This window comes from Hippichthys cyanospilos, chromosome 22 (genome assembly GCF_059441005.1).
Source record: "Hippichthys cyanospilos isolate Australia breed blue-spotted pipefish chromosome 22, RoL_Hcya_1.0, whole genome shotgun sequence".
Lineage (NCBI taxonomy): Eukaryota > Metazoa > Chordata > Actinopteri > Syngnathiformes > Syngnathidae > Hippichthys > Hippichthys cyanospilos.
This window is the reverse complement of record NC_142390.1, coordinates 4917961-4942100: the sequence shown is the minus strand read 5'-3', so window position 1 is coordinate 4942100 and position 24140 is coordinate 4917961. Positions and strand designations below refer to the sequence as shown.

The window sequence follows — 24140 nt, the reverse complement described above, 5'->3', positions numbered from 1 at the left end:
CTAAAATCTACATATCAAATACTCATTACCCACAGAACACTTACCTGAAATACACACATCAAATACTCGTTATATTTTAGGGTTTTACCTCTTTTGTGTTGGAGTTAATTGTATTATAACACACGCCAAGTGAAAAATAATAATAAACCATTTTCAATGGTTTCAATAGCAATCATTTTTTAGACTGAACCACATGCTGCTTCACCGGACATTTCATTACCAATATACGGAATACATTTTCAAGCTTTTCATTGGACAGAGAAGAAGAAAAAAAGAGGAAAATACCTGCATCCTGGTTTATAACACAAGCGCTTCCGCTGCACTTCAGAGAACGCTGAAGTGGCCCGCTCGCCATTAGTCCAAATAGGAAGACGAATCGCTCAACAAATAGGAATAAACAGCATCTACTTCTTCCCATTCATTGAAGTTCTAAATTGCAGAAAAATGAAGATAATTAGCATACACGCTACAAATATTTGATTTGATTTATTGAACATATCAACACAATACAAATGGGAACAAAAATAAATAAATGGAATAAATAAAAAGCATCAACAACAAATAGAACAGTTCGGTAGTTTAACACTGTTTTTGTAAACGTTTCTTTGAAAACAGTAAATAATTTATATATTTTTTAGCTGTATTCCATAATTATTCCATGCATTACGTACTGTTTTATGTCATTTAGGTAACTTTTTGTCCTAATCCTCTAATTCCATACGGCCCTAATTTTCCCGTTATGATCTATAGTATCAAATGCTTTAAATCTAGAAAAAAGCCAACTGCTAGCATACACGCAACATTGAAATTACTCGCAAAATTGAAGACGAAGCACAAATAATAAAAAGGACACAAAAACAAACTAAATGAATATACAAAGAGTCGTTTTGTTATCGCAGTCATTCCTCTCATCCAGTCAACAAACATTTAAATTTTTGGTGTTGGATCAAGGAAAATAAAAGTGTTGGTGCATGTGTTGTCGTTAATAAGGTTGTGATGAAGGATTTGGGGATTTGTTTTTTTTTGAGGGGGTTGTGATGTGGGGGATCCACGCACGCACACAGCAAGCGAGGCAAGTTGTTTTCTGATTGTTTTCATTTTGGATTAGGTGCAGCCAACGCATCCAATCTGCTGTAAACAACTTAGCACAAACTTCCTCCTGATTAAAGACTATTCGTCTCCCTCACGTGGGATCTCTCCCACCGCCCCTCCCATCCAACCTCCACCGTTGGATTTAGACGGTGAATACTGATGCGCGCACTCAAGTTTGTTAGTAAACTTGTGAAAGAGGATGAGGCTGCCATCCAAATGTGAGCTCATCCTCGGAAAAATACCCTTCGGGGCCACTACATTAGGTACGGCCGACATTATAAAATCTGATCTTGTGCGTTTCCCACCCCCCTAAAGACATCATGAGATCTAGTAATGCGTTCAATTTAAATGATCTGCACAGAACATGATGGCCCCTTACCCCCCATACATATTGCATATTGGCGTGAACCGTGAAGAGCATACTGTATTGAATTAGCTCAGATTTTTCTTTTCCATTAGAAAAATGGTCTGTGATTTAAATACTGTACTATCTATCTATCTATCTAGATCGCGTATTAACAGGCTGTTAGATCTATCTATCTAGATCGAGTATTAATAGGCTGTTAGATCTATCTATCTAGATCGAGTATTAACAGGCTGTTAGATCTATCTATCTATGTGTGTGTAAAAAAATGTAAAAAATGTTGCATAAATGTGAAAAAAACCCTCCCCCTCAAAAAGACATGTATGACACATCCAAAACTGTGGGCATGAAAGTGCTTGCCAATTCGCAATCTGTCCGTCAAGTCTTTTTTTTTTTTTTATCAACTGGATCTCATTGTGCAAGGGTACCTAATGCCGTGACCACTTTGAATACTGTCAAATTGCAGTTAATTCTTTAGATAAGCGTCAAATAAGGAGCATCATCGCTACCCCAACCCTCATTTTTTTTCACTCTCTCTCTTTCTTTTCTCCCACCCTCACGCACCTCCCCCAGTTTCTTGTGCGCAGCCAAGGCGCCGCTCGCCTCCACAAGCATGCGCGCACACATGCGGGCAGCACGGCGCGATGAAGCGGAGCCGCACAAGCAGAAGCAGCAACAGCAGCATCAACGGAGGAGAATTGCTCCACCAGCACCAGCAGCGCCGTGTACACGCATGACAAAAGCGTGAGAGCAGGTAAGACCACGTTATCGTTTTTTTTTTTTTTGTATCCTTTCCTTAACATCTCAACTGCAGCGCAGTGTGAAAATGAACCCGAAGCTTTCAAACACAAAACTGCCAAGACTAAGATTTGGACTGCTTAGTGACGCAGAAACGCTGCCAAATGATATAACGGAGATGGATGATTCCTTCGCATCTTCCTGTGCCAAATTGCGTACACAAATATCTCAAGCACCCACAGATATTTTATAATATTCTTGATTAGAAATAACCTTCAAACTCTTACTGACTGGATGTATATTCAGGTTTACGTACATTTCCTGCAATTTCATTTGAGCCCGAAACAAATCAATCTTGAGCCTTTTTTTTTTAATTGATTTGACGCAAATTTTTTTGCAGTGCTTTAAAACAAGCTTCTGCTGCATAAACCTTGAGAGTGGAAGTGCGCGACTGTGCGTTCCTTATGGTTGCGCGTCCGTGCGCTCCGCGTGCGTAAAAGCGCAGAGCCAAAACGTGCGCAGCGAGTGGATTTGCCATGCAAATCAGAGGCGCAAAAAAAGGATATGGTTGTGCTTTAACTAATGGAGGATTCACAGGTTGGCCAAATGCAACTGTTAACTGGTTTGTAATTGGGTCTTTTGTGGTTCTTAGCGAGAGGTTGTGGATTTTTGTGTGAGGAGTTAGAAGCGGAAAAGTGGGTCTGTCTCTCTTCAAACGCATCAAGGTTGTGGACGTTTTAAATGGACATTCACGAGAAAAAAATGATAATTGTGTACTGAAAAAAAGGTCGTTCACATGCTGTGAGCTAAATTCTCACCGGGAATACAATCAACTGAACGAATTAATGAAAGAAAAAAGTATGACAGTAATTAAAGAGGAAAATGCATTGACGCATTTTGTTTTATTTGTTAAAAATGTCTGACAATACTAAAGTGGTAGTTTGGATATGATTTTATGGGACAAACTTGAGATCTGATCTCAGTTCACTTCACAACAAGCAACAGTTAAAAAAATACTTATATATTACCACGTTTTTTTATTCCTGTTGAACTTAAAATAAGCTGACAATTTCCCAATGTGTACTCAACCCTTTACTGGGCACAGTGCCCGCTTTCAGGCAATAGTCTAAACAGGCGAAAAACGACCTTTATAAGGCACGCGTTTTTCTATTTTTAAAAATTTCGGATTTTAGGGCAAGTGAATGAAAGCAATTCTTGCTTTTGGACGTTTTTCCTGTTTAGACAATCGAAAGTGGCCGCAGAGCCCAGTAAAAGGTTAAAGCAATCCATTGTCTGCTAATGTAATGGAAGTGCTAACACAATGGGAAATGTTTTGGTTCTGTATTTAAACACAAACGGTGCAGCAACAAACACAGATATGAATGGGTATACATTACTTATCCTCTGCAAAGATCGACTAATATTATTGTCGCAAGCAACTATGACTGTCTCCTTCATTTATGTCTCTATTTCCATAACATAGTGCCACCAGGTGGCCGAGGCACGCACGCCGGTCATTTGATTTAATAGAAAAACACAGCACCTGAGGGAAAACAATCAATCAGAGACAGGAGCTATGATTGAGGAGCTGTCAATTATTTGCTGCGCAAGTGTCTCCGCTGGCGAAAAAAAATAAAAAATAAAACCTCCAGCCAGAGTCATTTGTTACCAGGCAGATTAAGATCTACATTTTATGGCTTATTACATTTCAATAGAAAACGTATTTCGAGAGTAGTGGAGAGGGCTTCAGGGTTCATATATCACGTTGCAATCACAATGTAGGAAGGGAGGCATGGGGGGGGGGGGGGGGGGGGGGGGGGGGCAAGAAGGCAGGAAATGTCTTCAGGTGTGATTAAATGTCTCCTCTTTAATAAACACACATACTGTACACACACACAGGGTGTATGAGTGATTGCTAATGGCATCTCCTTGTTGTTGTCAGTGTGGCTGGAGCATGCCCCGACATCCTGCGCCTGACAGTGCCCCAACGTGTTCCGCTGTGATTAAATGCCTCCTCTTTTAATACAACACACACACATTGCGTATGAGTGATTGCTAATGGCATCAATTGACTATCAAGTGCATCCGCGGCGTGTCGGGGAGTCGGGGCGCGCTCGAGCCAGGCCGCCAACTACAAGGAGACGCCGTTAGCAATCAGTCACAAGACATGTGTTTGTGTGTGTGTTTTATTAAAGAGGAGGCTTTTAATCAACCCTCGAGGCACTTTCTGCCTCTTAATCTTTTTTTGATCTATGCTAATGCTTAGCACTGGATGCGAGAAAAGGACGAAACTCAATCATCTGGATTGCCGCGAAATGTGAGATTGTTGCGTGAGTAGTTAGTAATTGGAAAAAAGAATTGAACGGGGCCGCCAAAATGTATTTTTTTTTTCGTCAAAACGAATAATGCTAATGTGACATTTCTGGACTGACTTTGCAGATTTTTGGAAAGACCATAAAACCTAAACTCTTTTCGTTGCGCCCAGGCTAGCGATTGTGCTTGCTTGACAAAACAAACAAACAAAAAAAAAAAACGCATTGATAGCGCCTCTTGTGCGACGACCAACGGCAACGGAGGCCCTTTTAGCTCCTTATCAAGATACCGAATGATTGCGGTGCTTCGCAGTATGAAGTAGTACTAGAGTGGCCATTGATTGGTGAAGCGGCGGAGGGGTGGGTGGAAAGCAACGAGGGGGGGGGGGACGATTATCTCGGGCAAACAAACGGCATTTGGTAATTGCGTTTGTAACAAAACACACACGCACTTAAAACCCAGGAATCGATGCAGCGTTTGTCAGCGTATTCACAGGAAAGTAAAACATGGGTTGTAGTCAATGCAAGACTGTACTCATTTTCTAAAGCTGGTTTTGCATTCACGCATCACAGAAAGAATTATCACATGTTTTGGAGTATAAACCGCAACTTTTTTCTCATGACTTGAGCCCTGCGGTCTACAGTCCAGTGCGGCTTATTTGCAGTTTTGTTTTGTTACAGTACATACAGTATATAAAACTGATGATATATAACTTCCATATATAATTTTTCTGTGCAAATATCTGATTCGGCGAGTTCGGTGTGGCTTATCCGTGACACAAATTGTTTTTTTTTTTTTTGCTCAGTTTTGCTGGTGCAACTTATATACCGATGCAACTTATGGTTTTAAAAAAAAATCGGTAATTGTCACTGTCATTGAACATGTTTGGTCAAAGGTATATTTATTGCCCTTATTTTAAAAAAGCAGTCTATAAACAAGGCTTCAAGGCTTGATACTTACAAATAATAATAAACTAAAATAAATAAAGACAATAATAATTAGCCCATAATTAAAAAAAAAATCACAGGGCAACACAGCAAACTTACTTGCTGAGTGCAAACATATTAAAAAACAAAAATGTAGCCTATGTAGAACCAAGCACATTAAGCAAATTTTAATCAATTAGCAGTCAAAATGTCATTTTCTGTCAATTCACACCGAATTTATCCCAATTGGGATTTTTCAAAATGGTTCTTAACTGACAGCTAGCACTTAGGAATCAGGTGAGAAACTCAACACCATTTCACATTGGTAAATAATATATAAGGTGAAAAAGCATTACGGTTTTGTCATGGAAACATGTGTGAAACATTGCCCCCTGGTGGTTGGTTGACAAATGCTTGATTTGACACACATACATAGCTGGCATATTAAATGTTAATATCGCCGAGGATCAGCTTAATTAATTGTGGCAGCCAATATCATGACTGCATTAAAATTTGATTAATTGTGCAGCCCTAATACAAACATACATGATTATGTATTTTTTTTCACTATTAGCGGTGATCAAAAAAGGGAACTACAAAACTACACGAAAGAACTGAATGAAATACACTTCTTATATTTCATTTTTAAGATGACTGTTGGCTACATTAAAGCGAATCACAAGCCGTTGACAGCGCAAAGTAATGAGCATATTATTGTTATTTTTTAATATAAGAATCAACCTTAGACAATGGCGGGAGCATCTGGAATTGTGTCACTCAGAATCGAGGCCATTCCCACAGCCGCTGCAAGAGCGCCGATGTTATTAAAAGGAGCTGCAGCAGCAGTATGTGCAGGCGAACAGTGTGGAATTCTACAGGGAGTTCTGAGGAAGTGGAAGCCGGTCCAAGAAAAAAAAAAAAAAGCCTCAGGTGTGCCTCAGCCTTGCCATGCAAAAAAATCCAACAACACCCGAGTAGAAACAAGTCTGTTTTGGTTCTCGTGGCCATTTTAGGGTCAGGGTGGTCATTCCCACGTTAAGCAAGTCGAGCATTTCTCAAAAGGGGGGTACAAGTAATCCTGGAGGTATGAGAAGGCATTCGGGATGAAAAAATATCCTTTGACTGTCATTTGAAATTTATGGAGCTTTTGCACGAGAAGAAGAGCTGTTTATGCCCTTTTTGTGTAGCGTTGTAAACTTGCGCTTTCCTTTTTACATGCTGGGGCGCCTCGGATTTATCGACGACGTCTACGTTTGTATCTATTACACGAGTTGCGGGACAGCGTCCAGATGATGGCCGTAAAATAAGAGATGTCTCGCCGCGATGGCGTTCCAGCAACGTCCTGATTCCAAGGTGCCTCCAGGGCCACAGGAAGCAGGCTCATGAGATTCCTGGATGAGATAAACAGCGGCGTAAGTGCCTCTCTTCCTGTCCTGGACCGTTATTGTCCACTGGATGGAGGGCCGTGGAAGTTCTTCCAGGTCAACAAGTTGAGGTTTTGAAGAAACGTCAGCAAAAAGTAGAAAGTGAATGCAAAGCGGGTCATCCGGGCTGTTGTGGAATTTGTGACTTGACAGGAACAGGACTCTTGACACAATCCAGAGACGGCGAAACACAAACAACCAGTTGGATGAATTCACGACGACGTGAAGCCCTCCTTTTTATTGCCTACTACACTCCTCTGCAGATACAAACAAACAGGCGGCTTGATGAAGCACATCCATCACACCTTTTACGCCAACATCAAACCGCGATAATCATCCGCTGATAAGCAGAGATTCCAACTGAATTCCAATCCGCTTTTTGAGCTCCGCCACAAACCTTCTGGAGCGGCGCAACCGCAGGACGCCGCGTTTCCAGCTGCGTGTAAACGCTCCGTCTCGCCAGATGCGTGTCAATTACACTCAAGCGCTTGCACATTACAGCATATTACGGGGGTGGAGCAGCACGAGGGGTGTAAACCTCCGAAGGGCGTTCGCTTCCCTGCCGGCACCGGCAAGGTTAAGAAAGCGCTTGTAATAATAATACAATAATGGTTGACCTCCAGAGAAAACGGAGCTGATCACTTGAGAATTAACAAACTGAGCTACACCGTACAGCGCATTTACATCAGAGGCGCGGCTGCTGAGGGTGAAGGAGGAAGTCACGGCAATTTGCAGAGAAGGTCAGGGCAACTGATTTACATTACAAACCCTAAACTGGCTATGCTGATCGGAAAGGAACCTATTACCGGCTCGTCATGCATAACTTTTCGGATAGGTCTCAAGTCATGTGATGCGTACAGTACATACTGTTCCTTCCTATGCCCAGTGATCTCCTAACTCTATTTTGGGGCACAAACTTTGGTTTTCTTCTTCAAGACAGAGCAGAGTGCTTTCAGTGAGGCTCCAACCGCTCAACTCACGCTGCTGAGCGCGCTACCCCTCCCCTCGCTCATTTCCGCATGCCAGGTCCCTCTGGGAGGAAAATGAACGCACCCTTTGATGGTGGCTTCCAAACGGCGACGCTCAAAATCTTGACTGCACACCATGGGGGTCGTCGTGTCGATCCGAGTCCAGAGAAAACCAAGGTCTCAATCTCAAATTTTTTGAAAATGCTTCACAGGGGGTCATTTCCATTTTTTCTCCCTGCATCTGATGGGAATATATATTGCCATTTTCTCCCGTTCCACTTCTCAAACACGGCCTTCACACGTCTCTTAATTCATTGGTCAAGCTTGGAAATAAGGAAGAGCAATGCTTCTCCGCTGGTTTTTCCTCCTCTCTGCTGAGGGCCGTGCCTAATATTTGGACCATTGTGCGTGAATCTCAGCAGGTACACACTTCAGCAACCTTGCCATTCCCGTCTTCATTTTCTGGAGCGATTTCATGCCGTAATAGTGCTCACAAATCATCCAGCAGGCAGCGGAGCCCCCTCTGTGAAATTGATGTGGCTTCACCTCAAAACAACGGCGACGGCTTATGAGGGGCTTCATGATGTCATAACTTTAGTGGCTGACAGGGGCCAGAGAGGGGGCACCCCCGCCCAGGAATGGCCAAGCGGGACGACGCGAGCGCTATCAAACATCGGCATGCCGCGGAGAGAAGCGGTAGCTATTTATGGAGACGATCGGACATGCTCAGTCGCGCCAAAGACGACGGAGTTTTATCTGCCTAATGTTGAGTGATGTGAACATGACCCTGCCTAACTAGTGTAGCATGGGGCCAGCCGATAAAAACTGTAACACTGTAAGGGGTGCTGGAACCGATTAGTCGCCTTTGCATTCATTTTAATAGGGGAAGACGATTTGAGTGTTTAGTGATGCAAGCGTTGTGTCAGATTACTTACCAAAAAGATGAATAACAGTGCTGATCGCCTCTCCGTTTAAGGGGTTAAGACTTCCTGTTTGTCAACTTGACAGCTGTCATGGAACAAAGAAATCTTGTATCTCAGGGCGCCACTGTAACCAGGGGTAAAGATGTGGACTTAGACTGACTCACTTCTGAACTTCAGTGGTCCTTAAAAGTCAAAAAGGCTCAATATTTGGTCCTGTGCCATTGAAGTGCAGCCATTTCTTTTGAGTGTAATCCAAAGATCTGACAACGGCGTTTGCATGGGAAACCTCATTAAGGCCAGACAGCTGGTCAGAAGAGTGAGTGATATTGGCAGGCAGAGAGCATCTTGGAGTTGGCGGGAAGCGGCCGACCATGACTGGCAGGTGACGGAGGGTCAAACGGAGGAAACGCGGCAGACTCTCGGGATGATAATGCGTCTGCGAGCGTTCGCCTCCTTCTGGATGCTGCCCGACCTGGCCTGTCAGGTGGGAGGGACTGGGTCAGGGGAGCTTGAGATGCCTCCTCAATGCTGTGACAAGCAGACGGATGACGAGGTAGTATTTCAGGAACGGTGCTTTCTACTAGGGCGCCTCGGTGAATAGCACGTCCGCCTCACAGTTATGGGAACCTGAGTTTGAATCCAGCTGGCTCCGGCCTTGTGGGGAGTTTGCATGTTCTCCCCGTGTCTACGTGGGTTCCCTCCGGGCACTCCGGTTTCCTCCTACACACCAAAAACATGCATGGCAGGTGAATCGGACATACTAAAATTGTCCTTAGGTGTGATTGCGTGCGAGAATGGTTGCTCGTCTCTGTTTGTGGCTAGCAAGCAGTTCAGGGTGTCACACTCCTACTGCCCATAGACTGCTGGGATAGGCACCAGCAAGCCTGGGCCCCTAGTGAGGATAAGTGGCTCTCCAAGATGGATGGATGATTTCCACTAAAACTTGGATACCACTGTCATCCTTCCATTCAATTCATACCTAAAATGATAATGAAAATTCTTGACAAAAAAGGCCCACCAATCAGTACATTTTTATTTGGAGGTACCCTCCTACTGCGGGGTTCCAAAAGGTTCACTTATTTCCACCCCCCCACCTACCCTGACTTTTAAATTCAAGTGAACATTACCATGGCTTTTCCCAGCCTTCATTACAGAGGCGAGCGGCCAGGCGGATCATTACGCTGATGGGAGGTAGGTGGGATAAGGGGAATGATGAAGAGGGAGGCAATTCGGATGAAAAATGCCAGCAAGGCTGGTGCACGAAAGGAGAAAAGAAGTGACCAAATAAATCAATGGGTGGTAGATAATTGGACGAGCGGGTCTCTCAGGGAGCGTCGCGGAGGCCCCCGTGAAAAGTGACACTGTAATTTGCAATTAACTCCGGAAAGGACGGACCAGGGAAGAAGTTCCCATTGGTTAGATGGCACGAATGTAACACCTGACAGAGCGGCGGATATGCTCATTATGATCATTTAACTTAGGCCAAATGTTGCTGCACGAAACAAATTTGCAACCGGCGTCCCTGAGCAATCGAGGTGTTGGCACATATGTTAAGGTTACGCGCTGCACAGTTTTGCATTCCAGCAACTGGCAAAGCACCTGTGAATATCGACCTTCTACGGGAGCTTCTTTGAAATAAATAACCCTGATGAAACGAGTAGAGTTCGGACTGGCGGAGCAATAAATTTAAAGATGGCGTCCCTCTGGACATGTGGCTTTTTAATGTAAAGCAGAAGTAATGAGAGGCTCTGAAAGCAGTGCTTTTGTTCAAGGTGGCACAGCACGATATGCCGCTGTTTGCCCTTTTGTCACAAATACTCACTATATGCGCTTTATCATTCTAGAGCTACATTTATGGTTAAGGTCATATCAAGGTCAAAAATGCCAAATGTCTTTTTTTTTGTAATCAATCGTCTGCGAACTTGGTGACGTATTATATCTACATCCACCAGTTTGTTTTTGGAGATGCAATTATCTTGAAGAGACAATTTTGACAACCAACATGGTTGAAATGATCAAATGAAGACATACGTCAAATCGCAGGCTGCAACGGAGGTTTTTCAAGTCTGTCTTTCAGAATTGCGCCTAAGTTGAATGATGTAATGGCACGAAATCCGCTCAAAGGCAAAACTCGCTAACACATTTTCATTATATGGTTCATATCGTCTCTGTGTGACCAGTTCAGGGTGTCGGCCACCTCCTGCCCAGCTCGGATAGGCACCAGCAGTCCTGTGAACCTTGTAAGAATAAGCGGCACCAGAAAACGGATGGATGGATGGTTAAGTCATGTTCACGGTCAGAAATGACCCGCATCTACTCAAACTTTTCCGCTGGCGGCAGTATCGTTCGCAGCGAAACAAGTTGACCTCTCCGCCACTTAATGGAGCGCTAATTACGAGTCTCATTACGAACCAATAAAAAGCCTCTTAAAATTCCACTCGTGTCAAGTTTGGGATTGACAAAGTCTGAAGGGAGCGTTGCGATCCTGTGAAGCAATTAAGATGACCCGAGCCAGTTGATATTGGCGCTTTCGCTTGAGTCTCATTTGGCAACCAGCCGCCGCCGCCGTCCGCCACCGAGCTGCTTGGTAATCCAGACCCATCCTGAGTCTCTAACAGCTTGCAATTATAGGTGACTAGGGGATGAGACCCCCCATCTGCTTGAGCCGCGTTGGCCCCAGGATCGATGGAGCAGGAAGAGTGTGTAAAATTACAAGAAAGAGAGACGACCTTGTCCTTGCGTCTGATTGGCCGCATGCGTCTACACATTGGCGACGCTCCGATTGTACTTTGTTTCGGACTCGTTCGTGTGTGCAATTCAAAGGAAAGTGTTTTTCCAAATCAAATGCAGTACTTGCTTCTGCCAGCAGAGGTCAGTAACTGTTACAGAAGCATCCCATAATGATGCCGTTTACCAATAAATTGTCCTTTAACGGCCCACAAAAGTGTTATTTGAGCATTACTAAACTATTAAAAGCTTCTGTTTGGCATTCAGTTCGGCCATGTTTTTTGCTTTACGCATGCGCGGCGTGAATGACTCGTAGATCGACTGACTTTGCCTGGTAGCTTGGCGTGACGTAATCTTGATTTGCATATCCGGATCCACCAATCCAAAGGAGAGATTCATGCGGACGTGAAGTTGTGTCTCGTGCGGTCATCGTCCTGCAAACAACAGTTGTATTCAATTCGCGACACAATTTAGAGTCGTACTCACACAAAAACAATTCAAACTCGTGTGAATCCTCGTATACATTTTCAAACACGCATAAGTGATCTTTCTCCATACATCATCCAACCATCCAATTTATTCAGTTACAGTCCTCCAAAGAAACCCATCAAGCGCTATTGCGTCACATTTTCAAAAATGGGATATTTTAAAGTGGGATTAACGGGATTTAGTCTTAACAAAATGAAATCTCTATCGAGGTTTCGCGCGAATAAAAGTTAGCTTTGCGCATTATGTATCGCACGGATGTAAATGTGTCACTTCATCATCATCTTCCTTTCCCGCCCACTCCAACACTAATTGGCGGGACATTTTTCTCCTCGCGAGCTTCACAGCGGCGCACGAAGATGGAACGCTGTAATCCTGACACGGGATTAAAATGGGATAATCAGACGTTAGTGTCAACATCTGCATGAAACCACGTGGGAATAATGACGCCTGTGCTTCCTGTCAGGATTAACGGTGAATCACTTAATCAACGGGACTATATTTTCTAATAGCAAATCACACATGGTAATACCTCCTCCAAGGCCTTGGTAACATCTCACAAGTAGCATGAGGCTTTGTGGCTAACAGTTTGCCAACATCCGCCATAATTGCTTCCTCACATGCAAGGAGCAAAAGTATGTGCACACGTTCCCTTTCGGAAGGTTTAAGAATGGGCAATTTCTCATTTTAAATGAGATCATGACAACATAAAATCGGGGGTGTTTATTCCTAGCAATCTAATCTCTTTTTTTCCCACATTTTTTCTCTTGACTTTTTTGCTTCCAGTTTCGGAATCAATCCTGATAGCCATCAATTAAGTCATTTAAAGTTTTTCATTTAAAAAAACAGAACAGCTCATTATTATACATTATAAAATCATCTCGCGGGCCATATGTGGGGAAAAAATCACGCACTTAGCGGGAGTTTTGTGAATTAAACACAGCAAATTAAAGAAGTGAGTCACTGCTTAAGTTGAATGCCAACCAAAATACTCGGAAAATTCACTTTTTTGTTCATTCTAAAAAGGCTTGAAGATTGAACTCCACTAATCTGAAAGTGAGAATTTAATACAGCTCCAAAAGGGTTTAAATGTGATTGGATTACGCCGCTGGATTACCTTGACGGGGGGGAGCTCGCTTCCAGCTCTTAAACTGCGTCCCTAGCTGTAGTAACAAAAGTAAAAGAATGAATGAAATTAAATTAAATGTCAAAAAAATACAAAGTAGTTTAATTGAATAAAACAGCATTATATAAAATGAATGTAAATGCAGTATATGCAACAGCCTTTTCACAGATTGGTGTTATTTCATCTTTTTGCATTTGTTTTTCATAATTAGCACCTCTCACTCATATTTATGCTCAATAGCTTTCACATTTTTCTTGCTGAATGAAAGCAGCAGCGTTCGGCTAGTTTGTAAAGAACGCCACGTCATGTGACCCTAATCACGCCCCAAATGGTAACGCTCTTTCGTCAGGCCTTGAGCGTGGTTCACTTTCTTCATAAGTCTCAATTTTTTTTTTTTCTTTCGCTGCAGCTGTTTTAGTTCAAAACAAAGTGGCACTAGGCTTTGTGATGAATCATAACAATGCCAGAGGCCGTTTACTGGCGAGATATCACTGTTATCTTCTAATCTTTATTTTTATTGTTAAAACATTCTACTTATCTCTAAAATAATGAAAATCGTCCAATTTGCTCCAAATGTCACTTCATGCAACACCAAAGGGACATTGAAAGACGACACCAGGGAGCTGAAATTTCACAGAGATGCTAAATTTTACACCACCAGGATTGTACTGTCCCTTGGCTGGAATCCTGCAAGAATGATGTGGAAAAAATAATGGTCAAAATACTGCACAAGGGTAAAGCATCAAATTCTTGATGTTAATGCTAACGTTATCGCTTTCCCTGCACCGTAGCCATGGCAAATCATCACGAAGCTGGAAGAAAACCTGCCGCCTGCTTCCCCGTTGGCCCGCTTGGCGTCAAGTCACACTTGAACACGCCCTCCCAAATGCAGAAGCAGCCCTGCTGGACCTGTAAGTACCAGCTCCATCTTTAGGCCTTGATGAATCTATGCTAATGTAGGGACGCGCTAGTTCTACATTATGCAACATTTACTTATCCTCGCAGGTAGCATCCATTAGCGCATATGAATTCTCAATACATACTTTCACATTATGCTGAATGCCAATGACAGGAGCTCTATATGGTCTTTTTTCCTGTTCTCTATTATATTATGACAGCACGCGCGTCGGGCTTGTAAAAACCTTGAGCGCCGAGATGAGAGTTAAACGTTTTTTTTTTTTTTGCTTTTCTTTCTTTTAATAGAGCCGCGGGAGCAAGAGGTTAGTCGCTGAGCAGGAAGAGATCGTCTCAGGTAAAGAATGCAAAGCGGCGCCTTTCTCACACACATTTTCGAGGCGACGCGAATCGGGGAAAGAAAGCAATTAATAGTCCGAAAATTTAAAAAATGGTGGCAAAAAAAGTGATGCAAAAACCAAGTTAAGCAACTGGACTGGTCGTGAGAATCATAGGGTTGAAAGAAGACGAAAGGGAGATGAAATTTCACCTAGATGGTGACAACATACCTAAGTTCAACATGACATGACCGCTTAGTTATACAGTGTGCCGTCTCTTGATTAAAATACTGGACCGGTCGTGAGAATCATAGGGTTGAAAGAAGACTAAAGGGAGCTGAAATTTCTCCTAGTTGGTGACAACATACCTAAGTTCAACATGGCATGACCGCTTAGTTATACAGTGTGCCGTCTCTTGGTTAAAATACTGGACCGGTCGTGAGAATCATAGGGTTGAAAGAAGACTAAAGGGAGCTGAAATTTCACCTAGTTGGTGACAACATACCTAAGTTCTACATGACATGACCGCTTATACAGTGTGCCGTCCCTTGGTTAAAATACCTCCGGAATGATGCGGAAGAAAAGGAATTTGAACATGCTCGAAATAACTGATCTTTTCCGATTGGTTGGAAGAAAGGAGACGCCTCGCAGTAGATGCCCAAATATGGTTGCGCACACACAGCTCTCCTTGTCATCCATTGTCTGGCTTTAAAAGCGTTTAAAAAGTCCTTGAACGCATCTCATTTGACACGGCGCGTGTAAACCGGCATCATGGTGGCCGTGAGAGAACAAGGTGTCCAATCTGCCGGTACTCGGGCTGCCACTTGTCACCTCGATATCAGTCAGCATCACACACACTTGCGGCCTGTTGTTTGATACCTCGACACCGATGTCGAGGGCTCTCAGTTGCCATTACGCTCAGGCAAATCAACGGCGGAGTTTGAGGGAAGGATGATGGCGGGGTGTACGGGAAGAGCGGCTGATCCGTATGCAGCGCGGCGCCACGCGGCATCCATTAGCAGAGAGACGCGGCGCGAGCATGCGGCTAAAAGTGTCAAATATGCATGAGTGAGCGACATCCCCCAGGCAATTAATGCAATCGTTAAGATGCGCGTCTCCTCCCTGCAGGCATGCAGATATGCGCTTGTTGAATTTTTTACGGCAAGCTCGTTTAAAAAGACACTGGCCACAGGCTTGCTTGTATAATTGAACAATTGTATTCTGTTATCACGAAAAGGCTGAAAGTTATAACGTGCCCAGTAACACTTGGGAACAACTTGAAACAAAAATTACATTTTAGAGCGGATTAGAACGAAAATGCTGATTGCAAAACTTTTATATACTACCTTATAAGTTTTTTATAGGAATGAAGAGAATTTGTGCTGGCATTTCTCTTAAAATTACATTTTTTTTTAGGAAAACAGGGATCCAATAGCTTAAAAACCTGTTGTGAGGGATCAAATTTGGATAATATCGTAAAAAAGCGTTAAAAACGGCTGTGTAATCGTGAATTTGTGACTTGTTTCCTCTGCTTATTTTGCACCGCTTGACCACCATGACAAGGTTGAATCTTAGCTGAAATATCGGATTCCAGATCACAGGTGTCAAACTCCAGTCCTTGAGGGCCGGTATTCTGCATGTTTTCAAAATTTCTCTCTCAAACACACCTGATTCGAATGATTAGAATCATTTTCAAGCTCATGCATAGGTTGAACCGGGTATGTTATGTTGATACTGTTGATGCAGTCTTGCTCTTTTCAGGAACTTGCTTTTTTTCAGGTTTCCGATTGGCTATATTGGTCTTTCGGTCTGATTACAGTTGCGTTTCTAGCACCAAAAAATATCTACCTGAGTACACTGAGTGTTTGATGTCGCCTGGCTTTGTGTTCCGGAACCCTGCTGGTCACCAGGTTATCGATTGCGGCGTGCGGAGATGAAGAAGAACGCTCGGTGGGGGAAGCACTATTGATTGCGCTTTAAGTGACAAGATGGAGAGGGTCCACTCTGACATGTTATCCCTATCGCCACCAACAGACAGAGTGCACGCCCGCGGAGCGCGCCCGATTGATTTGCGCCGGCGGCCATCAATAACGTGCGGCCAAAATAAACCGGCTATTTTTTAGCAGAACGGCAACGCGGTTGCAAATGCAACATTGCGGTGTGTAGCGCGTTAGCACCTGTAATTTGTTTGCATGACCGTACATCAGGCGGAATTGCCTGCTGCCAACGTCAGGCTGTCACGAGATTGAATCAAATCAGAGCGTAATAATGGCCCACTTGACAGGATTTTCATCTGATGTTGTTTGTTTACGACAATCTGATGTCCGCGCACACGACAGTTTTGAATCAACGTCGTTTGGTGACATTGCGTTTATTGGCTTTCTGGCTTACTCCCACATTCCAGAACCATGCATGGAAGCTATAATGGACACTCCAAATTAGGTGTGATTGGTTGGTTGTCTGTGTGCCCTGCAATTGGCTGGCAACCAGTTCAGGGTGTAGCCCCAAGAATGCTTACATTGTTAGCATATGTCTTCCACAAGCCTTAAGGGCAGCAATGGATGAATGAATAAACAAGGAGCGGACCAGGTGTGTTTTTAGACACTCATCTCTGTCCACTCTCCTCGTTAGTAAAAGCTACTTGTCTTCCTTCTGGTTTGTTGTTTAATAAAAGTTTTAGGTTGATTGAACATGTATGGGAAAGCATTTTGATTTTATATTGTTTTTTTGAATGACAGCATTTCAGTCCGGAGTTTTTGTATGACAGGTCTATCATCGTTGCCGAAACAAGATTGTTTACATGACAATATGTCACTTGTTAATATGACTTTTTTTTGGTCATTTCATTACAAGTCAGCTAATGTGTTTTAGAAGGGATTTTGCTTTGAAACTAACTTCTCCCACTTTCACTTGTTATGTGAAAAGGACTCCGCCGCGACAGCGAACTAAGGCGCACTTTGGAAGCAGTCGGCGACACTGCCCTTGAGTGCGCAACAAGAACAGAAGTGTTTGACCGCTAATGAAAGCCACTTTCAAGCAGCCGACTGGCTCTGATTGATACTTTTGCGAATCCATCAAAAATAATCTGGCAGGAAATTGCACAGGCGGACTCTAATCAAGATACACTCACCAGGAGTGTGAGTCCTAGTGCGCCTTGGGAATGAAAATGTAAAGATAAAGAGAAAATGGAAAGTGGGAGTTCTTTTGTTTCTTTTGCAAGGACAATTTGAATAAGTGGGCACTGTAATTGTATTGTTATAAATCGACGGACTGTGTCCAGTGAGGTGAGACTCTTGTTTTTTTAAGTGCTGCACAGCCGATTAGCCACAAAGGTATGCTGTTCGAAAGGTTGCAAATTTTGTCAAAATAGTTTGGCTATCACGACTCGATATTGTTTTGAGTTTGAATCTTCTTCGTATGAGTATGACTCTAAATCTTGTTGAGTTTACGAAATAAAAACTTGCAAGTGCAAAAGTGTGTTGAATCCAACTCTTTGCATGTCGATCTGCGAGTCATTTGCGCCACACAGGCGTAAAGCTGGAAAAAAATGGCTGAATTGAACGCCAAACAGAAGCTTTCAATGGCTCATCAGGCTTCATTCTTAAGGATAATGTTGCAAATTTTTAGTGATGCTCAAATGAAGCCTTTGTGGGCCATTCGGGGACAATTTCTTGGAAATTAGCGTCATTTTGGGAAGCTTCTATAAGAGTCAGTGACCTCTACTGGCGGAAAAAAGCACTGCAGTTGATTTGGAAAAACCTTTTGGATTTGGTCTTGGCACGGAATTAAGATGAATTAATTAAAAACCCTAAAAAAATTTCCAAAGACGTCTTACTCGTTTTGCTATACTCTGTGGGTAAAAATTTCTAATCAAAGTTTTACAAAAGAAAATATCTTTCAGACTCAGATAACACATACAATGGAAATAATTTTTTTTAGGGTACCAGATTATCCACGGACTAAAACAGGGCCTGGGGGGGGGCGGTGGGTGGGAACCCCTGCCTTATATCACCTCCAAATCAAATTGCAAGAAACCATCATTTTCCCGATTTGTCTAATTTTATACAAAATCTTTTGCAATTTTAATGGGAACACTGACAAGCCATGACTGTAATTACAGCTTTATAGCTGCACTATTTGTTGCATTCATTAGCCTGCTAAACAGAAAGCAAGGGACACAGGAGGCAGATTTATGTGCATACATGCATGTTGAACACGGCACCTATGAAATTCTCCGACATGCTAATATATTTGAATCATCGGCGTATCTCTGGGATTCGCTCATGCGGATTAGCGCTCCCGCAGATAGCGGCGGCGCTCAGGACCGGTCGCGCTGTTAATTAGTCGCTAAATGTCAACATGTGGAGCGCGGTGAAGCACAGCCAATCCCGTGTCCATCCTTGGATCACACGTCAGACAATTAGAGAGTGACACTCTTGACCTCCCGACATCGGCGCCGTCCCGGCAACTGCCAATTACAGCTTGCGTCCTTCTCGGCTCGAATAATGAGCTCAAGTAAACAGTAATTATCGGAAGCAGGTCATTGATTAGGTGCGTGCGTTGCGAGCGTCCCGGCGGGAGCGCGGCCACTTCCAAATATCTCTTTGATAGCAACATGTGATGCACCAGGCCTTTGTCTCATTCGCTCAACTGTGCATTATTCATGGAGGCCGCTAAATCCACTTGTGTGTCGGCCAGGAGATGGATGGTGTCCCTTCAACATTTATTCACACTCCAGCGTTCGTTTAGTGCGTGATGATAAATCTATTTATGGCGGCGGTGTCACCGGCATGAATTATGTATGTCGTATAGATTGGGCTCGCATATGAAGACGCGGGAGCTCCGCGGCGCATTATTGGCCCTCGCGCATTAATGCAATTTCGCCGTGTAAAGTTTCGGATTGTTCCTGCTCGACGCTATTGATATTTGACATGCCTGTGCTGCAAAACAAGCACGAAGCATGCGTAGCTTTTATCCCCGAGCGATGTTACGTTTGAATAGAGGTCAGGTCTGCCTGCCAACTGTCTGCTTGCTTGTGTTAGTGTACTTGTCAGCTATATAAAATAAAAAGAATTCCAAAACTGTGATTTTTAAAGTTCCATATTTTTTAACTATGATTTACTTGAGGGATTTCCATTTATTTTGATTTTACAAAGGAAAAAATAAATTTAAAGAGATGACAAAATCCACAACAGATATAGCAGTTTAGTAGTTTACGTGCTAAAAAGGAGTGGAAAGAACTTTAAGAATTCACCACGTTTTTTAGCCAAGTTGTTGCATATGTAAAAACTAGAAAAAATATAGTAAAATAGCGTAATACATCATGAATAAAAAAAAACTGAAACACCTCTTAATACACAATTTTATACATGATGTACGATGTATATTTAAGTACATCTATTTTATTAATTCATTGGTCATTTTTTGTTTGTTGGATACCTTACATTTTGACGTATTTTTCTGTTTCACACAATGTTTTTTAATCTTTATAATCAAATACAGTCATATTTATTTTTACACAAATTCACATTGTTGTAAAAAAAGGCTTAACAGCAGAAAATTTACTATATACTATTTACTATTACTATATACTATTTATATACTTACTATATACTATTTTGGGATTTAGCAAAATTGAACATTTCGAGGACAGCAAATTGATCAGTTTTGGGTAAAATATAACAATTGAATCATACGGTATCATTCAGAATGTTTGACATGCCTACAATATTGCATTTAATTTGCAATTATCCCTTGGTGTAATTATCTGCCAGGGGAAAATGAGCTGGAAACTTCTTGAAACCCAACAAACAGTCTAGCGTGGCTGGCTAAATGTAATTGCACCGCGGGGTTACAAGAAGGAACATTAGCAATGCTATAGAGTGAATTACGGGTGCACTGCGCCGGTCTGCGGCTGGATAAAAAGGGTGGCGGCGAAGTCCTGGCGAGCAAACATGATGAGGCCTCTCTCTCGCGTCATTACCATTCATCAGGGCTATCATCATTACAGCCGTAAAAGCCGCCGATGCGCTTGCTACAGTCTTGGACAAAGCCTTTTTGCTTTTGCCAACGGACACTTAAAATTTGCATACGTGTTGGAGCCACTCACTGTGTGGGCAACATGAAAAATGCAATTTTATGGCTGACTTGCTATCAACTCAAGATGGCAGCTGCGCGCCAGTGAGAGAGGCGGGCAAAGTGAAAGGCAACTGTCATTTTTTTTTTGTTCGATTATTTTCCCTGCAAATGGGTTTGAGACCGAATTGTTTATCACAAATCCGTGCAATTTTGTAGTTGGAGCTAGTAATATTTTTTACTATCATCGCAAATGAAGCGTATGTTTATCAGAGTCCTTTTTATGGCACTGGCAAACAGTCTGTAAAGTGCACTGCTGCCACATACAGGCCTGGAGTTAAACAAATACAACCGGATTGAGTATAAAGTTTGGATGTTTTTCTATTTAAAAATTGGAAAACTGTACAACGAAGATAAGAGTTAATTTTAGAGTTAATTAACAGGAGTCCCGAAAAAACAGGAGACTCACTCACTCCCACCTTCTTTCTGCAAAGCTTTGCCGGCCCTTGCGTTAGATCAATATTGTGACTCCGCAGAGACATTCAAGCGGTGACCCAGCGAGTGTCCGTGATGTTGCTCGTTTCGATTCGGCACATCAATACCACTGTAAATTTTGAATGCAGAAGCAGTCAGCGGGGAGCGCGGAACATTACTGCTACTGCTATGAGGTGCATGTGTGAAGACACGTACTGGCGTCTCGGCGATGTCGGTCCGATTGGAGGCAGCGGAAAAGGGCACGTGCTTTAGTCTTGAATGTGAGATGTCAGCGTTTGATGAATGCCTGACATCATCATTGCGCGATTGGACTCAGGCGGGGTGATAAGCCGTGAGGAATCGCTGATGGATGGGCCACCTTCCGAGGAGATAAGGCTCATTTCGGCCAAACAGAAGCGGGAGATTTCTATATTGACTTTAAAGACCTTGTGTGTATCACATTGGATGATTTTATTTCGCCTCTGGTCTGCAGCAGCAATCGCTGTGACTTTGCAAGATGGTCGAGGAACTTCTTCGACCCCGGTGATAAATGCAGGCTGTTGCCTCTGTAAAAGATGAAGGACTTGTCAGGTTAAATCTCTGCCATTGTTGCCAGCAACACCTGACCCAGGCAAAGTTTGAGTGATGACAATGTCCTTTTGTCTGACCTCTTAACCAAAGGTGGACTGCCAGGAACAAAAAGCCGATCAAATGATTCTGATCTTGACTATTTGAGGTGTTGCTTGGCATCCCATTCGTTCAAAACACAATTGTCAAAATCTCAACCCGGAGGCAGTATAATAGTTTCCAAAAATACCTCGAGACAGTAGGGTTGTTCGCCACGTTGTCTCCGTGATGCTTAAGCACATTCCATCGTCAATAGCAGAGATGGACGATGCGGAATAAATGTACAGGTCGTCGGAAGCGCACTAAAACGCTCGGATACACTCAACCAAATAATTCACTGTCTCCGCAAGTGTAGGAAATTTTTTAACGATTTCATCAAGGAAATTGCACGCCTCCTTCCTCAACCGTTTCCTTCCTCAAGAACTGCACTCCAGTCACTTGGAATTTATCTCAAGTGGACACATAACGCGCACATTCCTTTTACCCCATGGGCATGCCTGCGAGAAAGATTTAGCATATCTCCCAGCTGCCTACAATTGATTTGAGGTGATTCCCGGTGGAGCGGAGTAAATGAAATGTCAACATCTGTGACGTTAGAGGAAAATTAATGACATGAGCGTACGACTCCGGCGGAGATAGAAACGAGAGCAAGAGTGAAAGCCACGGATAATAGCACACAATCGGGACGGTCGTGATATCACATGACATCATGGAGTCACTCTGAAAACGCTCACAATCATTCACTAACATTAAATGCAGAACAACAACTGCGTTATTGTACCTCTAGAACCACATGTGCTAGCAGTACAACTCGTCCTCATGAGTTTTGAAATACCTCTTTATGAGTTTTACAACTTGTGTTGAGGTATGGGGAATATCTGTCTTGTTTCGGGAAGATATATCCCTCGAATGATGCTCTGAGTGTCACCCGCACTGCAGCAAATTAGTTTCAGAGGGCTTTCAAAGCGGAGAATATGAGGAGATGCATCAGAGAGGCGCGTAACACTTGTCACGCGTAGATAGCAAGCCATCGCCGTCGTTACATGCGTGGCCACGTGGCGTGATGGATATGGGTCGCCGAGATGCGAGCGGGGTTGGATCAATGGCGGGCGGATGGCCTTGATTCAAGTAGCGCTCGGTGGGGAAATGTCATTAATATGGTGGAAATCCCGAGCAGATCTCTCAGAAAAGACCACTGCAATCAACTGGTGAAGTGTTGGTTGCGCAATCATCGTCGTGGAAAAATCAGTTGCAACTGACTTAAGTCTGGCTGATCCCGGCCAGAAAAATCTTTCCAATGGATCAATCATCCCAGGAGGGACATTATGGGATGTCAGATATTGTAAATACCAGTCATTTTGGACAAATTTGTTCTCTGGGATAATTACACATGACCGCCATACCGTCAATAATCATTACCGGTTTGGAGTTTGTAATCCATCCACTTTCTAGAGACGCTTCCACTCATTAGGGTTGAGGGCCTGCTGGAGCCTATCCCAGCTGACCATGGTACTGGTCGCCTGCCAATCGCACGGCACAGACGGATGAACAACCATTCACGTACCCAATCACACCCAAGGACAATTGTCTATGTCCAACAAACCTGCTGCACGTTTTTGGGATGTGGGAGGAAGCCCAGGGGAAACCCACGGGGGCTTGGGGAGAACATGCAAACCCCACACAAGAAGGCCAGAGCGAGGTGGATTTGAACTCGGGTAACTGAAATGTGAGGTGGACATGTTAACTACTCCTCCACCATGTTTGTAAAACTTGGTGTTTGGATTTTTCACAGGACGATGTGCTTATTTTAAAATCAGCGGTTTGGGCGAGAAATCGAGCTGCCATGAATCAAACACATTCATAAGCAGAATGGGAGTGCTTATTATCTCATCTGTCTGCCTATGCTGTATAAAGCAGTGCAATAAGCGGCAAGCAAAAGGAATGGGATCACAAGCTCCCGGGAGTCCAAACGCTTTGATCGAATCCATATTTCAAACAAGCATTAATCACAAAGAAATTGCATTTGATAATTTCATCTACAAGAATCAATGGCGATGGAAAGTTGACAGCAGCGTGGGAGTGTTTGATTGTTGGATGAGCGATTGCTCTGGTCTGGCCTCCATTGGTAGATTTAGAATGAGATCAAAGTTATTTGCATTCACGCAGGGTAGAAGATTAGATTTGCGGTGGCAGAGTTTTTTTCTTGTGACAAACTGCAGCGGTTTATCTAATTCCGTCAATCAAATCCCTTGTGAATCTCAGTGGAACGATTTTCAGGAAGCATTAAAAGATTAACTCTACCTGTGGCTTTTTTTTTTTTTACCTAGGCAGCTTCATTGTAGAAAAAAACCCGACAAGGATTACCTGATGCGCTAGCTTCACGAGATCAGCCGCAGATTTGCCACCATATGCCTGTCGATAATGATATTTATGCTTGATTTTATTGTTCTTACTGTACTTAAAATATTTCAAATGAGCCAAGTTAGCTCACGAGAAGTAACAGTAGAAGTAAACTGTTGCTTAAAACGGTAAACAAAGCTTCTGATTATGTGGAATTATGCTTGTATCTGGTGCCTTTGACATGCTAGCGCAAAATATTAGCAGCCTGTTTTCACGCCCGCGCAGGCCGACATTGCTTAAAAAAA

At 43.1% G+C, this 24140-nt stretch overlaps 2 protein-coding genes across 2 annotated transcripts in view; one reads left to right on the top strand and one right to left on the bottom strand.

The window, feature by feature from the left end:
- The window catches only part of mtpn (myotrophin), a 41999-nt gene extending 41570 nt beyond the window's left edge, over positions 1–429 (bottom strand). Inside the window, exon 1 of the mRNA XM_088406240.1 lies at positions 286–429. Within this exon, the coding sequence (XP_088262366.1) occupies positions 286–291 (6 nt within the window). The 5' untranslated portion in view covers positions 292–429. The remainder of the gene's footprint in view (positions 1–285) is intronic.
- A 1636-nt stretch (positions 430–2065) lies between these two features.
- Positions 2066–24140, top strand: part of chrm2a (cholinergic receptor, muscarinic 2a) — a 35538-nt gene continuing 13463 nt past the window's right edge. The window contains exons 1-3 of the mRNA XM_088406237.1: positions 2066–2210; positions 13879–13998; positions 14291–14339. The gene's annotated coding sequence lies outside the window, so the exon portion shown is untranslated. The remainder of the gene's footprint in view (positions 2211–13878; positions 13999–14290; positions 14340–24140) is intronic.